The sequence below is a fragment of the Saccopteryx bilineata genome, chromosome 9 (assembly GCF_036850765.1).
Source record: "Saccopteryx bilineata isolate mSacBil1 chromosome 9, mSacBil1_pri_phased_curated, whole genome shotgun sequence".
In the NCBI taxonomy this organism is placed as follows: Eukaryota; Metazoa; Chordata; class Mammalia; order Chiroptera; family Emballonuridae; genus Saccopteryx; species Saccopteryx bilineata.
Genome location: NC_089498.1, coordinates 74,116,864 through 74,137,937, shown reverse-complemented (window position 1 = coordinate 74,137,937; position 21,074 = coordinate 74,116,864). Strand labels below are relative to the sequence as shown.

Sequence of the window (21,074 nt, the reverse complement as noted above, 5' to 3'; positions counted from 1 at the left end):
TGACTCATTGCTGGCTGTGCCCGTTTTACCCCAGAGGGAATGGAGCAGGGGGGATTAAGTTGCATTCCCTCAAAATCACCCAGTCTCTTGGTGACAGACACAGGACGAGGTCCTCCCATGCCCACGCTCTGTTCCATGCTGCCTGTGCAGAGCCCACCCCTCCACCCCAAATACGGGGCCAGCAGGGTCCCAGCTCCCATTCCCAGAACTGGGCACACAGGGGATGGCTTTCATCCTTGGTCACTCAAAAAGATGCTAAGCTTTTCAGGTCTCTTTCCCCCTTTGATGTTCCTTCTCTGCCTCTCTGACAGCTGCCTCTGACACTGATTCAGACCCAAGAGCTTTAGTAGACGTTCAGAATTTTACTTCTAGCTATAACCAAACTGGAAAAGATGCCATTTCCCCCCTCATCTAAACAGTGTTAAATCGATCATATTAACGTGGGGCTCTCAACACTCACGGGGGTCACACTAAGATGACAGACCTCGAGTGTGTTCTCCACACGACCTGAGCCCTCTCCCAAGGTGGCCCAGCTCTGCCGGCTGCCCCTGCAGAGCGCGCTCGCGGCTCACTCTGGGACATGCTGCTTCCGCGGGCCGGGCCAGGTTTGAGTAGAGTTCAAGTTCTAAGACTTGTCAGTGGCCAGTAGAACTCCGTGAGAGAAGAATAGTTAAATAACATGGCTCTTTCAGAAATATTTCCTGGATTCATTGGAAAACTGCCCCCTGTGGCCACTTTCAGATTTGGTCTCTCATTTGCCTCAGATTTTATTTTTAATACTGCTTCCTCTATCCACATATCCACATTTAATGTATGCCAAGTGAGGACTTTAGATCTTTCATTGTTGAAAGGATAGTGTCATGAATGATGCCTGGATGTCTCTTGGTAGGGCCTGTGCGCATTATTAGCCGACTAGGTCAAAGGTTCAAATTGGTTTCTCTGAGTGCAGCTAAGTTCACAGGTGTTCCTTAACCTTACCCAGACATGTTAGTGCCTTCTTCTTGGGTTGAAAGTCAGTTGCCATCAAGAAGTAAACTCCTCGAGAGCTTTGAGAACCAACTGGCTTTGCCATGGTCCTGGGCCCTGTGAGGCCCTGGATGCCTGGGCTTGTCAGAAAACTGGTGTCAGTCTCTGGGTTGTGGAGTGGGAACACGTGGCCTTCACTGGAACACATCACTGGGCAGGAAGGGGAAGGTAGGGCACAGGGGGCAGTCCAGAGCGAGTGTGCATAAGCACCACTGTCTGGCCGGGGCTTGTGCCCCTCCCCCTTTGCCTCTGTGATGACGATTATGTTGGTCCCGGGGATGCTGCCATTTGTTAATGGTTTTCTCCGATTTCCGCTGCTCTGATTCTCACTTTCCTGAGCCTGTTTCCTCACAGAGCTGTGGTGAGCATGCATATGAACTTTGGCCTGTTCTGTGTGTACTGAGTAAGGTGCTGCACGGTGAAGGGTGCAAGAAAACTGTGTCTGTCTGGCAAAAGCACAGAGTATCTGCTCAGTCACATCTAATCCTTCCTCGGTGGTGTCCGAGTGCTTCTTGTTTAAGTTGGGGAGCCAGGATAAGCCTGTGTGTCAGATGTGGCTGTGATCAGACCCTGGTTAGAGATGATGAGGAAAGGCCAAGGGGGTTTTCACTGTGTGGCGTGAGTTGTCCTGCAGACACAGATCTCTCTCCCTTGTGTTCTTTCCTCTTAGAAATCCCTTCCCTGCGATGTATGCAAAGATGTCATCACCGCAGCAGGCAACATGTTGAAAGACAATGCCACCGAGGTAAGCTACCACAAGTGTGTGTGACTGTGAGTGGTGGCCTGTGGCCACCTGCAGTGGCTGATGAAAAACTGTGGCTGGGGTTGGGGTGGGGTGTCTTAATTAGAAGTGGTCTTGGCCCAGGTAGGATATAATTAGGTCACGTGGGCCATATACTGTTTCTCTCACATAGTCTCTCTGCCACAAGTTGCACCAGCACAGACTCTGGGTCTAATTTGCTGCCCCACTCCCCCCAGGTGGGCGGTGCCAGGGTTGACTGTGATTTTTGTGTTGCATGCCCTTAACCTTCGGGTCCATTTGGTTCTCTGCTCATTGGGATTTTCCTGTGCCTGAGACACTGCAGGCCAGAGCATCGCCTTTTGCCCCATTGATCTAACAGCTGTGGTGCCCACTCGCCCTGTCCCAGGTCCTCTTCCCTGAGGGTCGCTGTTTTTCAGCCTTCACCTTTTGGGAGCTGTAGAGGGCCTTTGCTCTCAGCCCATTGGTGGAGAAGTGCATCCTGACCCACCGCTTGCTTGTGTCCTCTCTAGCAAGAGATCCTCGTGTACTTGGAGAAGACCTGTGACTGGCTTCCTAGGCCAGACATGTCTGACTCGTGCAAGGAGATTGTGGACTCCTACCTCCCAGTCATCCTGGACATGATTAAAGGACAAATGGTAGGTGGTGGAGGATAAGTCTTCCTTCAGGGCATCGCTGGGATCCGGGGAAGTACCAGACCAGAATAGAGCGATGAAAATGGAAAGTGCGTGCATGCGTTTGGGTTTTCTCAGCAGCTCTTTGCTATAGTGCTGACATCCAGAGTGGCTCTGGCGTGGCTGAACACTGTGCCTGAAACTTTCCAGGGTTGGGAAGGGCACGAGAACTAGGACCTTGTAGAACTACTGAAGGAACGTAAACGGACATAACAGTGATAGGCGCTGATTTGGTAACTCCTGTGGGATCCTTAAGTGTCCCTTTGAGCAAGCAGTTCATTTCGTTTCTGTGGTTTTATCCTAAGGAGTGAGTCAGGGAATGTACTTGTGGAGTCAGCAGCAAGGATGCTCAGCTTTCATTTGATAAGTATCTGTTGTGTAAAATCCATGTGCCAGAGGTCGAGTTTTCAGCAAGGAGCAAGGGGCCAGGTTTGTGGAATTTGGAGAGACCCTAAGAAAGAAGAGGTGCTTAAAAAACTGAAATGGCCACTGTCCCAAGACAGAACCAGGATTTTGGCTAAGGGGTGTGGCGTTACATCATGCAAGGCCTTTTAGGGCATGTTTAAGGATTGCAAGTGCAGCAGGAAGTCCTTGGGGGTTTCAGGGAGAGGAGTGTCCTGATCACAGGTACCTTTTTGAGGGGGTTTGGTCTAGGTCTCCCCATTGGGAGTTGAAAGAAGGGAAGCTGGCAGGATGTCTGATGTCCAAGGGGCAGTGAAGGTGGACAGATGTGTATTGTTTTTAGAGGATAAATAGACTGTACTTGTTGGAAGGGGATATTTTCCAGGTTTTTGAATTGAACTGCAAGGAGAATGGCACTTAGGCCATTGTTAAAATGGAGGTGGAAGAAGGGAGTGGGCTGGGTGGTTTGGTTTGCGGTGCCTGGGAGCTGGGAATGCATGTGTGAGTCGGGCTGGGAGATGAGGAAGGGGCTGACTCGGGCACCGGGGCTGCTTGCTTCCCTGGGAGAGGCACTCCAGCTGGTCTTTCCCGGCAGAGCAATCCCGGAGAGGTGTGCTCTGCTCTCAGCCTCTGCGAGTCTCTTCAGAGGCACCTGGCGGAGCTCAGCCACCAGAAGCAGCTCGAGTCCAATAAGATCCCGGAACTGGACGTGGCCGAGGTGGTGGCTCCCTTCATGGCCAACATCCCCCTCCTCCTCTACCCTCAGGACGGCCCCAGCAAAGACCCCAAGCCGAAGGTGAGGCGGTGGGCCTCGCGCTGGGCCCCGTGGTTGATGGGGTTGGAGAGGAGACAGGGAAGAGGCGGTGTGTGCAGTTCTTACACGGGGCACGCACACCTGCCAGCCTTCAATGGCTGTGCCGTTAGTTCCTGAGGAACCTGGGTATGGACAGTAAATTATACTAAATTTTAAAACAGGGATTTAAAAAATATGCAAAGAATTCCCCCTTCCTATTAAGTTTTAGTAAAATCAGTGTCTCATTGATTTTAGAACTGTTGATAATTTTAAAGCTTGTAAAGACACAATATGAACTATTCAGGGAGTCACCCCCAGTGCTGCAGTCATGAGCGTTTGAGGAGCTTTCCCTAAGAATTTGAATCTTAGTATTCATAGGGTCTGTGGTGTTCCCCGCCTGACTGCCCGTCTCCGCAGGCTGATGGGGACGTTTGCCAGGATTGCGTTCAGCTGGTGACTGACATCCAGACTGCCGTCAGGACCAACACCACTTTTGTCCCCGACTTGCTGGAACATGCTAAGGAGCAGTGTGACCGCTTGGGGCCTGGCATGGCTGACATGGTGAGCTTTGTCTGTCTCTTTATGGACTCTGGGGACAGGAGTGGGGGAACCAAGAAAACTTCACTTCCTGGGGCATTACTTTACCTTCCATCCCCAGGGCTTTGAGGAAGATGTTCCAACAACTTCCATTTCCTTTTAACTAGAAAGGAGCTGGAGTAGGTGGTGCGTGCTTAAATACTTTGATGATTAATTGCAATTGCATATGTTAGAAAACTCATGGGATGAAATAGTGGAAGGAGACCACTTCTGTGAAGATTTCTTTTTCTCCCAGTAAACATTTGTATACTGCTCACAAAAATTAGGGGTTTTCAAAATGAATATGAAGTGATAAAATATCCCCTAATTTTTGTGAGCAGTATATAAGAAACAACACTAGAACCAATTATAACCCTGTTTTTATTTATTTATTTATTTTCTTAGTGAAAGAGACAGAAAGGGATAGACAGGAAGGGAGAGAGATGAGAAGCATCAATTCTTTGCTGCGGCGCCTTAGTTGTTCATTAATTGCTTTCTCATATGTGCCTTGACCAGGGGACTCCAGCTGAGCCAGTGACCCCTTGCTTAAGCCAGTGACCTTGGGCTTCAAGCCAACAACATTTGGGCTCAAGCTGGTGACCTCTGGGTTTCGAACCTGGGTCCTCTTTGTTGTAGACTGACACTATATCCACTGTGCCACTTGCCTGCACAGGCTATAACCCTGTTTTTAAAAGCCTGGCTGTTGTATGTTCATAACTCTAAGTGTGCTCTCCTTACAGTCAGCAGGTGCCTTCCATGGGAAGCCACGTGACTGACTTACAGGATGTTCACCCAGGATGCCTTCCTTACCTTGGTGAATGTTCGTCTTGTGGGCTGAGAAACCCATTTTGTTAGCCCCTTAATAAGGGGTTTTATTTCTTGGGCCTTGTTCACATTAACCACACTCAGAGATTGGTATGTAAAACCAAAATGCCAGTTTAGTGCCTAACAACCAAAAAGCATACTGGCTGTAGGGAAGTTGGTTGTCCTGACCCCTTGGTCTGGGTTAGAGCGGTGTTTCTGATGGCAGTGGCTGGCTCTGGGAGGTTAGGGCTCCTCTGATGACTTACTCTTCTTGAAAGCCTGGGAATCTTTTACCCTCATTGAAGTGTCTTTGCACATGGGCTTCTCCAGCATGGAGGGCTGTCATGCTTCCCCTGGCTTTCTCCCTGTGGAGGCTGTCCAGGTATGACCTGTTCTCTGAGAGCTGTTCTCGGAGCGTCTACAGGAAATACCTAGATGTGTATAAAAACAGGCAGGTTGAAGATCATTCTAAATTTATTTCACTGGATTTCAACTTTATAATCTTATCCAAGAATGTGTTTATGGATTTGAAAAGTCACCTCTGGTTCCAACAGTGTATCTCGCAGCCACACTCTCATTCTTAATTGCTACTGAATAGTGACTGACCTTGGGGCAAGCTTGGGGCAAATGAGATTAGAGGACCTTATCTCTAAGGGCCTATTTAAAAACCTTTTGCACACATTTTTCTATAAGGTATTGAAGAACCAAATTGCCATTTTTCTTAATAAAACTTGTCCAGAGCAGACATTTACAAGACTCTACTCTTGGGATTGGAAATACGGGTTTTTTTGGTATGTTGTAGCAATTTCACTACCAGTGTGTTTCTCTGTCCCCAGTGTAAGAACTACATCAGCCAGTATTCTGACATTGCTGTCCAGATGATGATGCATATGGTAAGCGGCAGGGGAGGGTCCTTGTCAGCATTTTTCTTTTTCTCAAATTTAGTGATCTCTAGGAATTTTGAAAAGTATATGGTTTAGTTTCCCTTATTTACCTTTGAGTACTAATTGGACCAAAGGAAGCCCTTTTTGACCAGCTGACTCCACCTGCAGCTCACTTCCCACCTCCCCTTATCTTTGCTAGACTGCCCCTCAGCACTGCCTGATGCCTTCCTGGTGGTACGTTTGCCTGTGCATAGTGAGCTGGCCATCACACTGCTGGCATCTGGCTTTCTGGGCCTCGAGGGAACAGTCTGCGCTGGCAAGGCCAGGCCTGAGAGTTGCCCGAGTTCTGAGGAGGGGAGAACCCCTCTTCCTAGCCTCGGTCCTGCGCTCTGCGGCAGTGTTAGCTGTCGCTGGTGCTTGGGTCCAGAACTCTTGCACTTGCCTCTGACTTCTCCAGGTGGTAGGGGCATCCTGTATTATTAGAGATAGACATCGTCAGTAGCCAGCTCTGTGCAGGGAACTGTTGTACAGAGGGGTGGGTCAAGCATCGTCCCATTGGGAACACGCTCTGCTTTCCTGAGACCCATCTGCAGGGTGGGAGGGGGGCTGCACTGCACTTTTTTCTCTCTGTCATGCTGGCTTCGGATTCTGTTGAGATTGGCCTGCAGTCCGTGAGTTCATTCTCTAACCAGGGGCTGGTTGTAGTTTTATGGGACATAGCAGTGCCCGTGCTGTGCTACAGCAGCAGAGTTGAGTAGCGGAGACCATAATGCCTGCAAGGCCTTTACTCCCTGGCCCTGCTCTAGCCACCCGGGGCTCCACCCAGCACAGCAGTTTGTGTGGGAAGATGCCTCACATCGTGCCTTGTCCTAAGGCAGCTTACAAAGACATGCAGCTTGAGTAGGAAAAGATAAGCCTTTGATGTGACTTGATCTAGTTAATGCTTCCTTATAGCTAACTAAAGTATTTTTTTAATTTGTACTGCATGTAAATTATTTGAAAATATGGATAATATTTCCCAAATCAAAAATCATTTGGGGTTTTAAAAAAACATCAGTGAGGTCATATTTTACATACTACTTAAAATTTTGTAGTTTGCATTTTTAATTTAAAATTATATTGGTCGCTAAATATTTTGTACAAATGATTTTTAAGTGGCTGCATAATAATTCAGTGTGTGACTAGAATATAATTTCTGGAACCGGCTCCCTGTGGCTGGGTGTTTAGATTGTTTGCAGGTTTGCCTTTGGGACAGAGAGCATGAGAACACCCTTACAACCAGACACCCATCCTCCCCTCAGTGGAGGTCATTAAAACTGGAGGTGCTGAGCCCAAGGGCAAAGTGTTTGATAGAGTGGGAACCAGCCTTCCAGGCCCCGAACCCCTCCACGGGGTTTTATAACACCCCTGATTGGGCAGCCTGTGTTGTGTTCCATTTTGGGCTGATCACCAACCTGATGGGAGGGGCTCGCAGGCAGGGTAGGGCTAGGCTTCTGGGATAGGCAGTGTGCGTTATCTGGGGACCCGAGCTTGGACATGACTCAGTGTGTCAGGGACATGGAGACAGTGCGCACACACACAAGGTGCAGAGCAGCCTGTCCATGAAGGACGGCCGGAGGAGTGTCCAGGGTCAGTGTGCACTCAGTAGGAGGAGTGAGGTGGCGGATTTGGGAGTGTAAGGGCATTTCCCTAAACTTTTGTTGATGTCCTGATACTTGGTTCACTGCTTGTTATTTTAATTTTTTCTTAACTGTTGTGTCCTTCCTTTCTCTCCAATTTCCTGTTTTTTTGTTCAACAGCAGGATCAGGTATGTGATGGGGGATTTGCTTGTAGTCTGCTGCTGCTTGTAGCTCTTTTGCTCATCTATTTTGTATGGCATGACCTCTGACAGACACACGGAAGGGTTCTAAACGGCAGGGCTCTCTCTGTGGGCCGGCAGGGGACCTTTTGCATCTCTTCCCTGGGGTTCAGCACTGAAGGTGTTGGTTCATCTCCCCTTCAGAGCGTTAGAAAATGGAGCGAGCAGAGCCTTGCACCTGGGCAAGATCAGTGCCCAAATGCAGGCCACCAGTGAGGTGATGGGGAGCCATGGGTTGTCCCGGAGATGCCTCAGTTTCCTTCACAGGGACCTGACTTCCAGTGGGACCACGTTCTGTCATGACTCGAGAGCACTGCATGTCTCTAGACATTTCCCATAACCCTGGAAATGCTACTTCTGCATGAGCAAATCACCTACAAATAGCAGGCTACTCCCGTCTCATGGATCCAAAGCGTTGGAAACAACCTTGCAATTGTAGCTTCTGCCCTTTTGTGTGAGGGGGTCCCGCAGGCCCTGGAGCACAGCAGACAGCTTGAAAGCTCAGTTGCCCTTGAGGGCGGGTACTGGGTATTGTCCTCTTCCTAGCACTAGAACTGAAGGTTTTTCAAAGGACTTTTTTGAAGTCTAGTAGGAGAGGGTGAATTACCTGAATCTCCACTTAGGCTGCCTCCCGGAGTCAGAACAAAGCTGATCTAAGAGAAAGCAGCCGTGTTCCTCCTAAGTCTTTTTTCTAAGCAGCTTGCTGTATCTTTGCCCCTGCCCCCGTTCTTAAAGTGCTACTGCAGATATACCTTCAAACTCCCCCAAACTTAATTCTAGAACCTCTCAGTATTATTTTTTAGAAGGAGAGAGGCAGGCAGACAGACAGGAAGGGAGAGAGGAGTCTTCTCAGTGTTACAATGAGATGAACTGTAGCCCGGGTCTATCTCTTCCCTTAACTCCTTTGTGGCAGGCCTGTTCCCGCTGCTTGTGGCTTGGTGGCAGGAAGCAGAGGACACCAGGCCCCGAGCTAGTTGCTGGTTGCATTTAGTTTACGAAGTATACAAAGTATGTATACTTTCCCTGCTCTTGGCCATCATACAGTGAGATGGGCAAGATGTTGTCCAAACTACCTAGTTCTCTGCAGTTTGGTATCTGGTTGGGAAAGGGGATCAATCTGGTGACTTGAAAAGATTCATTCTTTGGGGGACTGGGTTTTCATGTGTACTGTTTGTGCAACTGTGAACATAGAATGTGGTGTTTTAAAAAGCTAACATTTCCCCTTAATGCATCATTTTAAATGGCCCTACCATTGAATGATCTGGTCTGGTGTGGTTTTACTTCTAACACATTTAGCTTTCTGTTGTTTTATGAGCGTAGTAGTCCCTCTAGAAAGAACATAGAGCTTACTTCCTACTGAGCTCAACTGGAAAATGGGTTCTAGAGAAGACCAGTGTCCTCGGCGATGATTGGTCGCCCACTAAAGGTGCTAGGAACCCTGTTTCCCTGGGTGCTCCCTGCTGGGAGCAGAGATGGAGGCTCTGTCTGATCTTCCCTCAGAGCTTTGTGCGGCCTTTTCTCCGACCTAGGACTGGCCCATCTGAACGTGCATGAGCTCCTTTAGATTTAATATGGAATCTTACCTGGGGAAGGGGGGACAGTCAGCCTGATATTGGGACCAGGGTGCTCCCTAGCACCCTGACCTTTGTGTACAGAGAGTGGGAATTAGGGGTGGCTAGTGTGGGCCTGCCTCTGACTGCTTGTTTTGTGCTCTCTTCAGCAACCCCAGGAGATCTGTGGCCTGGTCGGGTTCTGTGACCAGGAAACGGAGATGCCCATGCAGCCTCTGATCCCTGCCAAAGTGGTCTCCGAGAATGTCATCCCTGCCCTGGAACTGGTGGAGCCCATTAAGGTACCTGAGGTCGTTGTTTAGTACTGGCCAGTGCCGTACTGAGTACATTTATTTCCTTGGTTATAAACCCTGGAGTCCATGGGATCCAGTCTACATTGTAGCACATGGTTCTAGATCATTTTTCATTGGCTGACGCCACCCTGACCTTTTATGATGTGCTCTCTGTGGCCTCCCCCACGTGCTTCCCCACACTGTAGCCATAGTACAGACTTGGTCTTCTCAGAACAGCCCTGGGATTGGGCAGAAGCCTCTCTGGGTGTGCTGTCTGCAAATACGGTGTCTTGTTGCACTTGGCGAATAGCCTCCTTTATTTCATAATAACTATATTCAGCATGTCTGGGCCAGGCATTGTTTTGGAGCTCAGGCCTACAACAGCCCTCCTGCAGTGGTGAACAGGATTGTCCTTGCGTTCATGGGGCTTGCAGTCTAGTTCTTAAGGGCCCGGGCCACGTGATGTCTTACCACATGGCTCATGCATGCACTTGTCCCAGAACCTCCCATGTCACTCTGCTCTGGCTTTCTTGTCTCCTCCTCCTGTCCTCTCTCTGCATGTGCAGTGTGTGGACCACAGGAAGGGTTAAGGTGTCGAGAATCAGGGGTTCCTGACCTGTGGTGGCGCAGTGGATAAAGAGTCGACCTGGAATGCTGAAGCCGCTGGTTCGAAACCCTGGGTTTGCCTGGTCAAGGCACATATGGGAGTTGATGCTTCCTGCCCCTCCCTTCTTCTCTCTCTCCTTCTCTCTCTCCTCTCTTTCTCTCACTCTCTTGCTCTTCTCTATAAAATGAATAAATAAAATCTTAAAAGAAGAAAAGATGTAAGAGTCAGGGGATCACAGCTGCCTGCCCCTCGTTCCAGTTGAGATGCTCATAGGCCCTGGCCCACCTGGCTGACAGAATTAATGTCCAGAGAAAATGGAGAGTTATTGCTTGTATTCTGATCACATGTGACTACTTAAGTTTAAATAAAATAAAATTTAAAAAGTTCAGTCCTTGGTTATGATTCAGTGGGCACGTAGCTTAGTATGTTTGACAGTAGAGACAGAGCATGTTTCTGTGTCGTGGAGAGTCCCATTCAGCAGTATCGCTTTATTAAAGACAGGCTCTAGAAAGCAGCTTCCGGTGTTAATGAGACTTGGAACTCAGGAGCAGACCTGAAATGTGTTTAAAACTGGCTTCTAAATAATGGTGAATCCTTAACTTTGTCGCTGCTCCCTATCCACTCTCTAGGATGGGTGCTGAATGATGAATGAATTGTAACCAAGCATATCACATGGGTGGCTCTTTGGGGTGGGGGGACAGTTTCACTGCTTTCGCTGAAGTATGAGTAACAACAGGGACTGGAACTTAGACACTGGGAGGCAGCCACACATCATTTTGAATTCAGTAGGAAGTGGTCCTTTGTGGTGCTAACCTGTCCGTGGCCTCTATCTGCTCTCCGTTCAATGAGCTGGATAAAGGTGAGGTGATGGTCGTAGCATTCAAGTGTTCTCCTCTCACTTTCTCAACAGAAGGACCTGGTCCAGGTGAAGTCGAGTGTTTACTGTGAGGTGTGTGAGTACCTGGTGAAGGAGCTGGTCAAGCTCATTGACACCAACAAGACTGAGGTGAGTGGATTTCCAGGACTGAGGTGCCCTGCCCTCCTGGCAGAGGGAGGGGCTCTCCTGCCCCTTGAGGCTGAGTGGCCCAGCGGGAAAACCGTACAGAGGAGGTGGGCTTGGCCTTGCTGGGATTGGGCGTCAGCCTGAGGACCTGTGTGACACTTCCCACCAGTGGACCCCTCCACTTTGCCCTGCTCTGTAGTTCTGTTTTTTGCAGGGGAAATAGCATCTTGCTGTTGACTGGTTTCCTGGTCATGTTAGTATTTTCAGAATCTCTCCCACCCCTGCCCAGCATTCCATCTTCCCACATGATCCTCTTGTGTTTCAGGAAGAAATAATTCACACTTTTGATAAATTGTGCTCAAAACTGCCCGCGTCCATGTCTGAAGAGTGCCAGGAGGTGGTGGACACTTACGGCCGATCCATCCTGTCGATCCTCATGCAGGAGGCGAGCCCCGAGCTGGTGTGCAGCATGCTCCAGCTCTGCACCTCCCAGGGGCTGCCCACCCTGACCGGTGAGCCCCGTGCGGAGGCTGGCCCTCTGGGGTTGGGGGGGGCCCTGCCAGCGCTGAGCCTGTACTTTCCTGCATAGCACGTGTGACTCAGCAGACGGATGGTGGCTTCTGTGAGGTGTGCAAGAAGCTGGTTGGCTATTTGGACCACAACCTGGAGAAAAACAGCACAAAGCAGGAGATCCTGGATGCTCTTGAGAAAGGCTGTAGCTTCCTGCCTGACCCATATCAGAAGCAGGTATCCCTGGGCTGCCTCCTGCCAGAGTCAGACCTGCCTGGCGAGTGCCGAGGCTGAGTTGTTCACCGATGGTACCCTTGACTGGACTGAAGTTGGGAGCCATTTCTGCCTGTAGGCATGGAGTACAGTGACATTTTTTCAGAGGCCATCTGTTGGCTCAAATGCAGCCACGGGGGGGGGGGGGGGGGGGGGGTGGGGGGGAATACCATATCCAGTGAGGCTGAGGGTGGGTGGGTGGGGCATCTGGGAAGGGAGATGCTGGGGCCACTGGGCTGGCAGTGTCAGGATTCTTGTAGAAGAGATGTCCAGCTCCCTCCTGTGCCCCCACTCTGCTTGGGCACACCTAGACCTGGACCCGTGTCCCTGTTGACTTCACAGTGTGATCAGTTTGTGACCGAATACGAGCCCATGCTGATAGAAATCCTGGTGGAGGTGATGGAGCCAACCTATGTGTGCTCGGTGAGCGCCACAAAGCGGTGTGGGCCCTGGGCGGTGCGCCCTGGGAGGGGCTGCTGGGGCCCTGGGCGGTGCGCCCTGGGAGGGGCTGCTGGGGCCCTGGGCGGTGCGCCCTGGGAGGGGCTGCTGGGGCCCTGGGCGGTGTGCCCTGGGAGGGGCTGCTGGGGCCCTGGCTGGTCCTGTCAGGTTTTTAGCCGTGGGGAGGAGTCTGGAGATGGGGCGTGGGAGAGCCAGGAAGATAGAGAGCCAGGCTTCTAGGCCTTGCCACTTAACAACCTGGATGTTTTTTGAAAGTGCACTTTAGATCACTGCTTCTAGAAGCTGATAATCTCAATTTTGAAAAGGAATAAACAGATCAAATTCTTCCCCATTTTGGCCCCCTTTTTTTGTAACCATATAGAAAGTTGGGGCCTGCCCTGCAGCCAGTAAACCTCTTTTGGGAACAGAGAAGTGTGTCTGGGGCCCAAGCTACTGGTGCCAGAACATGGAGACGGCAACCTTTTGCAACGTGAGTAGCTCAGTGACCGCTCCGCAGGTCTGCCTGGCCAGTCATAGCTCACGGAGGACCGTGCTTTGACGGGAGCCTCAGTGACCTGCTCTGTCCTGTCTGCATGTTAGTGAAAAGAGTGAGGCCAAGAGAGGCAGGTCAGCTTCCCCGCGGCTGCCCAGCAAAGACAGGGTAACTGTGGCCTTGTCTTTGAGGAGTGAAGGGTATACATTCTTTAATATCTATTTGTTTCTGCTTTCTTGCTTTTGCCTGCAGTTCCCTTTGAGAAGGCCAGGTTTGCACGGCGTCTCTCCAGGGATTGCACAAGGCCTATTGGATACATTTCCCCAATTCTTGCATAAGTCCTCATGCCCTTCAGGGGTCACTTTTGCCTTGGCTGAAGCCTGGACTGAATCTTCACCAAAAACTAAGCAGGTGTTCTTGAGAGGCCCCGGGAGTTAGCGTCTGCCCAGTGGCCCCAGAGTGCTGTGGGCACCATCCTGGGGAGCCACCAGTTGGGTGACCTGTGCTGCTTTGCTGGTTGGGGGTGTTGGACCAGCCTCTGTTACTTAATATTCTTTTGCACAACTTCTTCCTCACGGAGGTTCCTCGTGACCAGTGGGGCCTGACTGCTGGTTTTTGGGGGGTTGTGTCATTTTGGGTCACTGCAAGGATGGGTGGCGAAGCCCATCCGGGCGGTGTCCACCTCCTTCTTCCAGCTAGGCCCCAGCTTGTGCATGTCGGTGGAGGAGGAGTTTTCTTGCTGTCCTGGGTGAATGTGCCTGTGGGCCCAGTGCTCAAGGCCTGAGCTGTGTGTACTTCAGACTCTTGGGAGAGGAGCTCCCCCTTGGGGCTTCCAGTGCAGCCTGTCAGCTGACCTGGTGCCTCAGCGGGTGACTAGATGGAAGGGTCCTGGGGCGCTGCCTGAGTGGTGCTCGTCTGCAGAACTGAAGTGTATTGCACCTGCTGCTCTGGACACATGCCTTTTTAGTCCCCAGCTGAGGACCGTGTGCTCCCTGGCTTTAAATTAGATACTGCCCTGGGTCTTAAGTGTTTGGCGCCGTCCAGCTGACCTAGGACAAGACTAACAGGTTCCATTGTGGAGTGATGTCTGATGCACGAAGAGGCCAGGCACGGAGTTTGTCATCTGAAGACTGACCCGTTTTCTCTCTCCTGTCAGGCTGTGGAGCACTGCAGACGGCACGTATGGAACTAGAATTCCAGCTTGGAGAAACCACAGCATCTTTTCCTACTTACATGTCTAGGGGAATGAACACAGATCTGTCGACCTTGTTACAAAAACTAGTCCCTCCTTTTCCCTCCCGCTGTGTCTCCTCTCCCTTGTTGTAGCCTCACTGTCAGCGGGGGATCCCAGCCCGCAGCCGACAGAGCTGCTCGTGTTCCTTTTCTTTCTGCTCCCTGCTAACGATATGCTGCGCCCTGGGGGTCTTCAGCCTTGTGTGGCGGTTACCTGGATGAGGAAGGGGGCTCTGGATGCCGCCAGGAGCCAGAGCTTCTTGACAGAAGGCCATCCGTCCCCTTGGCTGGGGCTTTGCTCTGAGTCCTGCCCAGGGCATGGGTGCTGGTGGGCTCCTGCTTTGAGGCCTCTGCCTACCCTAAGGAGGGACGCCTACCCCCTTGGGCCTCTGGGCTGCCACACAAAGAAGCGGAACAAAGGCAGCTTTATGTGAAAGATTAGAGGCTTAAAATACTTTGGCTTTTTTAAGCTGTGTAGTTTGAAAGATTTTGGAAGTGGCTGCTCAGGAGACCTGGGTGGGGTTTAGGGTCCCTGTCCCTGGGCCAACCTTTGATCCACTTTTCCTGTGTCTTCCCTGGTGACGCCCTGTTTAGGATTCTATGGGTTTGGGTGGGAGGGGGGAAGTCTGCCTGAATGTAGCCTGCTTAGCTCTCTGTGGATGTCCTGTTGGCCTGGCTTTGTGTGTGAATGTGTGGATGGTGGTGACCGCCTCATGCCTGCTCCAGTGTCTGCCTGACTCGGAGGCCTGCTTTGTGCCTCTGCGCTGCTGCCCGGGGCCCATGGTGCTCTGGGCAGTCACAGCCCTCACTTCTGGATAGTCTTTTTGACCTTGAAATAAATGTGGCCGCTGGCTCCAGGCAGAGGGCCTGCTGGGCGTGCTGTTCAGGGCCTGGCCTGCCTCCTCTCCCATTTGGCTGAACCTTCTGATGCACTCCTGGTTGCCAGGAGACAGCAAGACCCGCATTTGCCATTAAACGGACTTAACGATTTGTTTTGTTTTGCACTAAAGTGTCTGTGATAACAATAAAGTCTGTCAATCAGATGAGTGTTTCTGTGATACCTAGCCAGAAGTTTGGTTTCTGATTAGCTCCTTGGCCACAGGCCAAGGCCTGTATGTGTTCAGCTGTCCTGTGACACCTCTTGGTCACAGAAAGGTGGCAAAGGAGGTAAACAATGTCCCACTTGGTCCTTCTTGAGACCCCCAGTGCTGGGTCGGGCCCAGGGCTGACATGCCCCTCACCCCCCACTCCCACCTCCCAGGCCAGCTGCACGGGTCGTTTACCAAAGCGGACTGCCAGTTCCTTGTGAGTTGCTTTTCTTTTTAAAATTCAGACGGTTCCAGAAATGTTCAGTGACTACCAGTGCAACAAAGCAAGGGGAAAATATTGAGGGAATAACTTAATTTAAAACAGAATACACAAGAACACTCTACATTCAAAACCCAAGGAAACATCAGTCACTTCTCCCTTTGAGCCGGGCACATCTGGGAAGCCATGAAGTGGAGAGAACGTGGTTCGTGGGTGATAACATGTTTGTGTGGGGAAGTGGGGTCACCACTGCCCCCTCCTGGGTATCCATCCAGGATGTACAGAAATGCGGTGAGACTTGGACGGAAGTTGGAGTCGAGGCCAGGCCAGGGCTGGCGACCTGGTGGGAGGGACGGGAAGAGGCCTCCTTGGCCTCTGAGCTCAGCTTGGGCGGAGTTGGTCCTTAAAACTCCTGGGCCCCCCATGATGTTGCTTACCTCATCTTTAGACACTTAAAATTTTTTGGTTTTCTTAAAAAAATAACATTTTGTGAAGGTAGAGATCAGATGCTGAATGAGCGCCTGGCAGAAGAGGATCGGGGCTGCTGATGCAGGCTGCCGCCACTGGGCCAGCCCAGGTCGGGAGCCGGGGCTGGCTGGGGGGCCCGCAGCCCGCGGTCCTGGTGCTGCTCACACCGGTGCTGCTGCTGTGCAGTCATAGCTCTGTGATCTCCAGGGGGCTCTCCATGATCACATCTTGAAGTTTGTGCAGGGGTGTGGATTTGGCAGACTCCGTGCGGGCATTGCGCTCAAAGGCACTGGCCTCAGCAGCTGTCAGTGTCTCCAGTGAGCGGCCTAGACCCTTCTGGTCATCCTCGGGTAGACTGTTGAGGTCAGTGGCCAGAAGTGTGCCCGTGCTGCCGTGCGCCACGTGGATTCCATCGGGCCCCTTGAGCTCCGGGAGCGGTGGCTTGTGGCAGAAGCGCAGGCTGCCCTGGCCCGGGCTGCACTCCCCTGGCTCCTCCTCCAGCTCAGTCTGGATCAGCTGCAAGAGTCCAGCATCCCCCACACGCTCAGGGCCACGCCTAAGGGGTTAGCAGGTGCGTGGTCCCAGACCTACCTGCTCTGTGCCTGTCTCTTCCCTACGGTACAAGGATCCCTAGCTCATGCTGTGGTGGACCTGTCACAACCTCTTAACAGCGTTTCTCAGACAGTACAAAGGGGGACCATAGATTACCAAGTTGGCCTCGAGCAAGGTCAACACTAGTGGCCAGGTGCAAAGGTCCACTGGTGAAGGTGGAGGGGACTGAGGGCATGGTGGAGACTCACAGATGGCTCTTCTATTCTGTGCAACTCAGCTTTAGCCCATTTCTCTTGAGAATGGTGGCCCAGCTGGTAATGTGGGTTTTTAGATATTCTTTTTAAATGCTGGCACATCACCGCAGGCAAACAAACATAGGTACACCTATTTGACCCTACAGCCAGTTTCTTTAAATGACCTCACCCCATAAAAGTATTTCCATGGGGCTCCACAAATCTGAGAAACTTCCTTCCGCATCCCATCTTTGGAAAGCCAGCTGCAGAACCCAGAAAGCAGAGCCCACTGTTTGACTTCTGTACCCCCACCTATTGCTTTCTTGGCCCTGGCTGCTGAACTCAAGACAGAAGGACGAGGGCAGCAGGACAGAGAGAGAGCACACGAGAGCACCCCCAGGGCTGGGGCACGGCACACAGCTCCCCTGCCCGCCCTGCTACCTCGGAGATGGAGGAGTGGCAGGAGGAGGCCTTTTGCACCATCCGCTGTGCAAAGAGCTTTTTGAGCCGCAGGTAATCCTCCAGGACCACCTTCAGCAGCGAGCCCTGGGAGAGGGAGATGGTCAGCCCCCGCCACAGCCCATCGCACTCCCATAACTCAGGGTGGATGGAAGGTGACTGGGAGTCCAGGAGGCAAAGGCCTCTAATCCTAGTGTAGGGTCAGGAGCAGAGGCTGGTGACAGCTCATGATGGCTCTCTGGTCCTAAGGGCACTACAGGCCGAAGCAGCTCCTAATAAGCTCCAGGGTCCAGGTCCCGCTCTGTCCCGGTAGACCTGCCCAGTCAGAGCAGGTCTAGCTGAGCTGCTTCCCCCGCCCTGCATCCTCTGGAGCAGGTCCAGACTTAACTAGGGTCTGGCGCAGGCCTCTGGAGGCGGGGGTGCAGGACCCCGTAGGGCGGGCTCACCTTGATGGGCCCCTCCCGAATGATCTGGCCCAGCCTGGCAATGTTGTCATACTCCTGGAGAGCTGCCCGCAAGTACCGGTCATCATCAGGCTTCACTGCTGCTGGTTCACGTCCAAAAGTTCCCTGCAGGGAGAGGATTTAGCTGAACCAGAGGTAGACAGCACGCGCGCACACACACGCAGGCTGGATACCCCTCATTAGAAAACCTAGCTCCTTGGCCAGTGCTGGCAAAGAGCTACCCTACCTCTAAGCCGCCCCTCATGAGTGTCCGCCCCGTATCTGACTCTGGCCCGGGCTCACGTGGGTGCGGGTGGGGCTGCTCCACAGGTCAGCGATCTCACTCAGGTTCTCTGGCAGGTCGTCCTCGTGCTCGGCCTGGGCAGCCAGTTCCAGGTTCCGGCAGAAAGGATCCAGCCATACTGGGTTGGCCCTGCAGGTAGGGGTGAGATGGAGTGAGGGTGAAAGGCTTGAGTAGACAGATGCCCTACCAGCCCCACCCCTTCCTGTTTCCCTGATGGACTGCAGTGCCTTTCACAGAATTGGGGGTGGGAGTAGGGGTGCAGCGGGGAAGGGGGGTAAGTAGGTCCCTTCCCCGTAGCACTCTGGATGCATCCTCCCCCTAGGACCCCACTACCACCAAGGCAGGACATGTCAGTCCAGAGGAGGTCTGGCTTGGAAACCTCCCTCTCTACCCATTGACCAAAGTCAACTCCCTCCTCAAGAATGGGGAGCCCAGTTCAGTGACACAGGGTGGAGAGCTGGGTGGCTGGCCCACCAGGGGGCGCTCACCCCGGGTTTCAGCCAGTCCGTGTGCCCTCTCTGGGAAGTCACCCCAGCTGAGTCTTTGGCAGGCCTTCCCAAAGTGCACCAGGCAAGGCTCGGGGACCCCACTCACCCGTCAAAGGAATACTTGTTGGTGTTGGGCATGTCCATGATGTCGATGAAGCCACGATTCCCTGCGGGGAGCGGTGGGGGCATGGAGGGGAGGGGGCTGCTCTGCTGGGGCTGGGGAGCCTTGGAAGTTCCCCAAGAGCCCCTCTTGCCCTATCACCTCCCCGCCCATCACAGCCCCCGCTCACCTGCAGAGCCAGCCACTATGGCTTTGAGTTTCCTCTTGTGTCTGGAGAGAAGCAGAAAGCAGCGCTGGTGAGGGAGGTGGGGCTGGCATCTCAGGGCACTCCCTGCCTCCGTATCTATCCCAGGAGCAGGGTCAGCCAGTCTCAGGGCAGGGGTCACTCACACAGTCCGGTAGTACCAGTTCATGAGGATGAAGAGCATGGCAGCCAGGAAGAGGAGAATGGCCAGTACAATGATCGCCATCTAGGGAGACAGGACCAGCGTGAGCAGGTGAGGGCAGGCGAGGGCACTCAGGGAGGCAGGGCTGTGGCACAGGTGCCACCAGGGGTACCTGCAGGGCAGACATGTCGTCGGGCAGCCGGATAGAGATGGCAGGCTGCACGTCCAGGACGTTGTAGTTCCGGAAAAGATTCCGCAGCTGTTCCTTGTTCTCGTCAATCATCTGGATCACCCTGGGGTGAGGGGCAGGAGCCTCAGCTGCCATCCTCAGCCATCCCCCAAAGCTTGCCTCACTCAGGCCAGTCTGCCCTGCTTTGGACCCCCAAAGTTCACCTGTCTCCTCAAGCCCACCCAGCTAGGATAGCTTTGTATCTTACAGGGTTCACCATCACTTCATACAGAATTCTGTTTGATCCCCACAATCAGTATAATACTCCCATTTTATAGATGGGAAGAGTAAGGCTGAGGGGGCAGAGCTCTGCTCATACACACAAACCATGTTTTTTCTACTAGTCCTGCCCACTTCCTGGGGAGAGTGCCACACAGCAGGCCTGATGGTGTTATCTATGCCTCTCTTGGGGGAGTCCCCTCCCCAACTCCAGGGCAGGCAGGCTGACAGTCTGGGCCCAGAGCCCGACCCACCGGTCCACGTCCAGGATGCGGTTGGTGTCTCGGTTCACCACATGGATAAGCAGCTCTGTCTGTGCGAAGTTCACTCGACCCTTCTTATCCACGTGGAACTGGGCAAGAAGGGGTGTCACAGGGTGTGACGGGGCAAAGGGATGGGGGGGCCTCTCCTAGGAGCCCCTCCTGCCCTGCCTTACCAGTACACCCATCACTACCAAGTGCTCAGTGAGGACCGAGCTTGCTGCCCATCACTCCACAGCGCTGTGCAGGGCACTATCAGGAGCCCTGTTTTACAGATTAGGAGACAGGCCCAGAGGCCTGGAAGAACTTTCTCAGGGCCATGTGGGTAGGAAATTGATGCCCATCACTCCACAGCACTGTGCAGGGCACTATCAGGAGCCCCGTTTTACAGATTAGGAGACAGGCCCAGAGGCCTGGAAGAACTTTCTCAGGGCCATGCGGGTAGGAAATAGTTGAGACAGCAGATACCCCTTTTCATGCCCCCGACCTCTCCACAATGCACTGTCCCTCCTGGTAGCCTATTCCCGCTTTTCCCTCCACTGCCCAGCCCCAGGGGCTTCCGCGGGCACCTGCACATCGTCGGTGTTGACAATGGCCCCGGTGATGTTGGAGAGTAGGCGGATGAACTCCTCTTCAAAGCCACGCACACGGTCGGGGATCTCGTTAATGACAATCTTGACACGCTGGTCGTCCCTCAGGATGTAGATGCCAATGACAGCTGTGTCGTTGTGGCCTGCCAGGTCCCGGGCCACAATGTCCACCACAAAGTAGCCGGGGCTATAGGCCATGAAGAGGTCGAAGGTTCTCAAGATGCCATCCACACTCCCTGCAGGAAGAGCCCATGGACGGGGAGAAGCTCAGGGCCGCCCAGGGGCGAGTGACACACTGAGGGAGGCAGCAGAGCCTTCAGTGACTTGGGAGGGACGCAGATGTCTGCAGAGCCCAGTGCCGCCTCAACCTGGCTGACTGTTGTGTTTGTGTGAGCAGAAGCTTGTACTGCCAGACCTGACCCTCTTCTACAGATTTCTAGTGAACCCCTGATTTCTAAGTATTGACCTATGTTTTTATCTAAATATTCTGCACATTAAACAAAACAACTATGGGGTGTACTGGCCCAAGGATAATGAGCTGAGGAATCTAGTGTCCCCTGCTGGGCTCCTTCGAGCCTCCTTAGTGTCTACCTCTCTCTCACAATGCACTTCAGGGTTCGACACAGAGAGATGACCGCAGGAAGTACAGCCCTGTCTTCTCTGAGAAGCCGGGAGGCATGGGTGGGGGGTGGACGGATACATGGGCGGACAGACGGACGGATGGATAAATGATGGAGGAGAAAATGGAAGCTAAAGAAAAAAAGGAAGTGGGTGGGTAGATGTAGATGTAGATATGGATAGGTAGATGAATAAAAGGATTAATAAATGATAGCTGACTGGCTAAACAGATGAATGATAAATAGATGGGTGAATGAATGGAAGGACTGACATGGCTG

The 21,074-nt window shown here is 52.5% G+C and overlaps 2 protein-coding genes across 3 annotated transcripts in view; one reads left to right on the top strand and one right to left on the bottom strand.

Annotated features, from left to right (window-relative positions):
• Positions 1-15,221, top strand: part of PSAP (prosaposin) — a 33,401-nt gene extending 18,180 nt beyond the window's left edge. Inside the window, exons 3-14 of the mRNA XM_066242626.1 lie at positions 1,697-1,771; positions 2,299-2,424; positions 3,458-3,658; positions 4,073-4,216; positions 5,872-5,928; positions 9,499-9,630; positions 11,139-11,234; positions 11,557-11,743; positions 11,821-11,978; positions 12,357-12,437; positions 12,835-12,942; positions 14,102-15,221. Coding sequence (XP_066098723.1) covers positions 1,697-1,771; positions 2,299-2,424; positions 3,458-3,658; positions 4,073-4,216; positions 5,872-5,928; positions 9,499-9,630; positions 11,139-11,234; positions 11,557-11,743; positions 11,821-11,978; positions 12,357-12,437; positions 12,835-12,942; positions 14,102-14,137 — 1,401 coding nt within the window. The 3' untranslated portion in view covers positions 14,138-15,221. The remainder of the gene's footprint in view (positions 1-1,696; positions 1,772-2,298; positions 2,425-3,457; positions 3,659-4,072; positions 4,217-5,871; positions 5,929-9,498; positions 9,631-11,138; positions 11,235-11,556; positions 11,744-11,820; positions 11,979-12,356; positions 12,438-12,834; positions 12,943-14,101) is intronic.
• Positions 15,222-15,496: 275 nt separating this feature from the next.
• LOC136312774 (cadherin-23) overlaps positions 15,497-21,074 on the bottom strand; it is a 75,605-nt gene continuing 70,027 nt past the window's right edge. The window contains exons 27-36 of one of the 2 annotated variants that reach the window (XM_066242622.1): positions 20,158-20,414; positions 19,583-19,680; positions 19,053-19,173; positions 18,885-18,964; positions 18,724-18,764; positions 18,540-18,600; positions 17,945-18,074; positions 17,645-17,767; positions 17,181-17,285; positions 15,497-16,470 (exon numbers count right to left, since the gene is read on the bottom strand). In XM_066242622.1, the coding sequence (XP_066098719.1) occupies positions 16,141-16,470; positions 17,181-17,285; positions 17,645-17,767; positions 17,945-18,074; positions 18,540-18,600; positions 18,724-18,764; positions 18,885-18,964; positions 19,053-19,173; positions 19,583-19,680; positions 20,158-20,414 (1,346 nt within the window). In that variant the 3' untranslated portion in view covers positions 15,497-16,140. The remainder of the gene's footprint in view (positions 16,471-17,180; positions 17,286-17,644; positions 17,768-17,944; positions 18,075-18,539; positions 18,601-18,723; positions 18,765-18,884; positions 18,965-19,052; positions 19,174-19,582; positions 19,681-20,157; positions 20,415-21,074) is intronic. The other variant, XM_066242623.1, reaches the window with a different exon arrangement.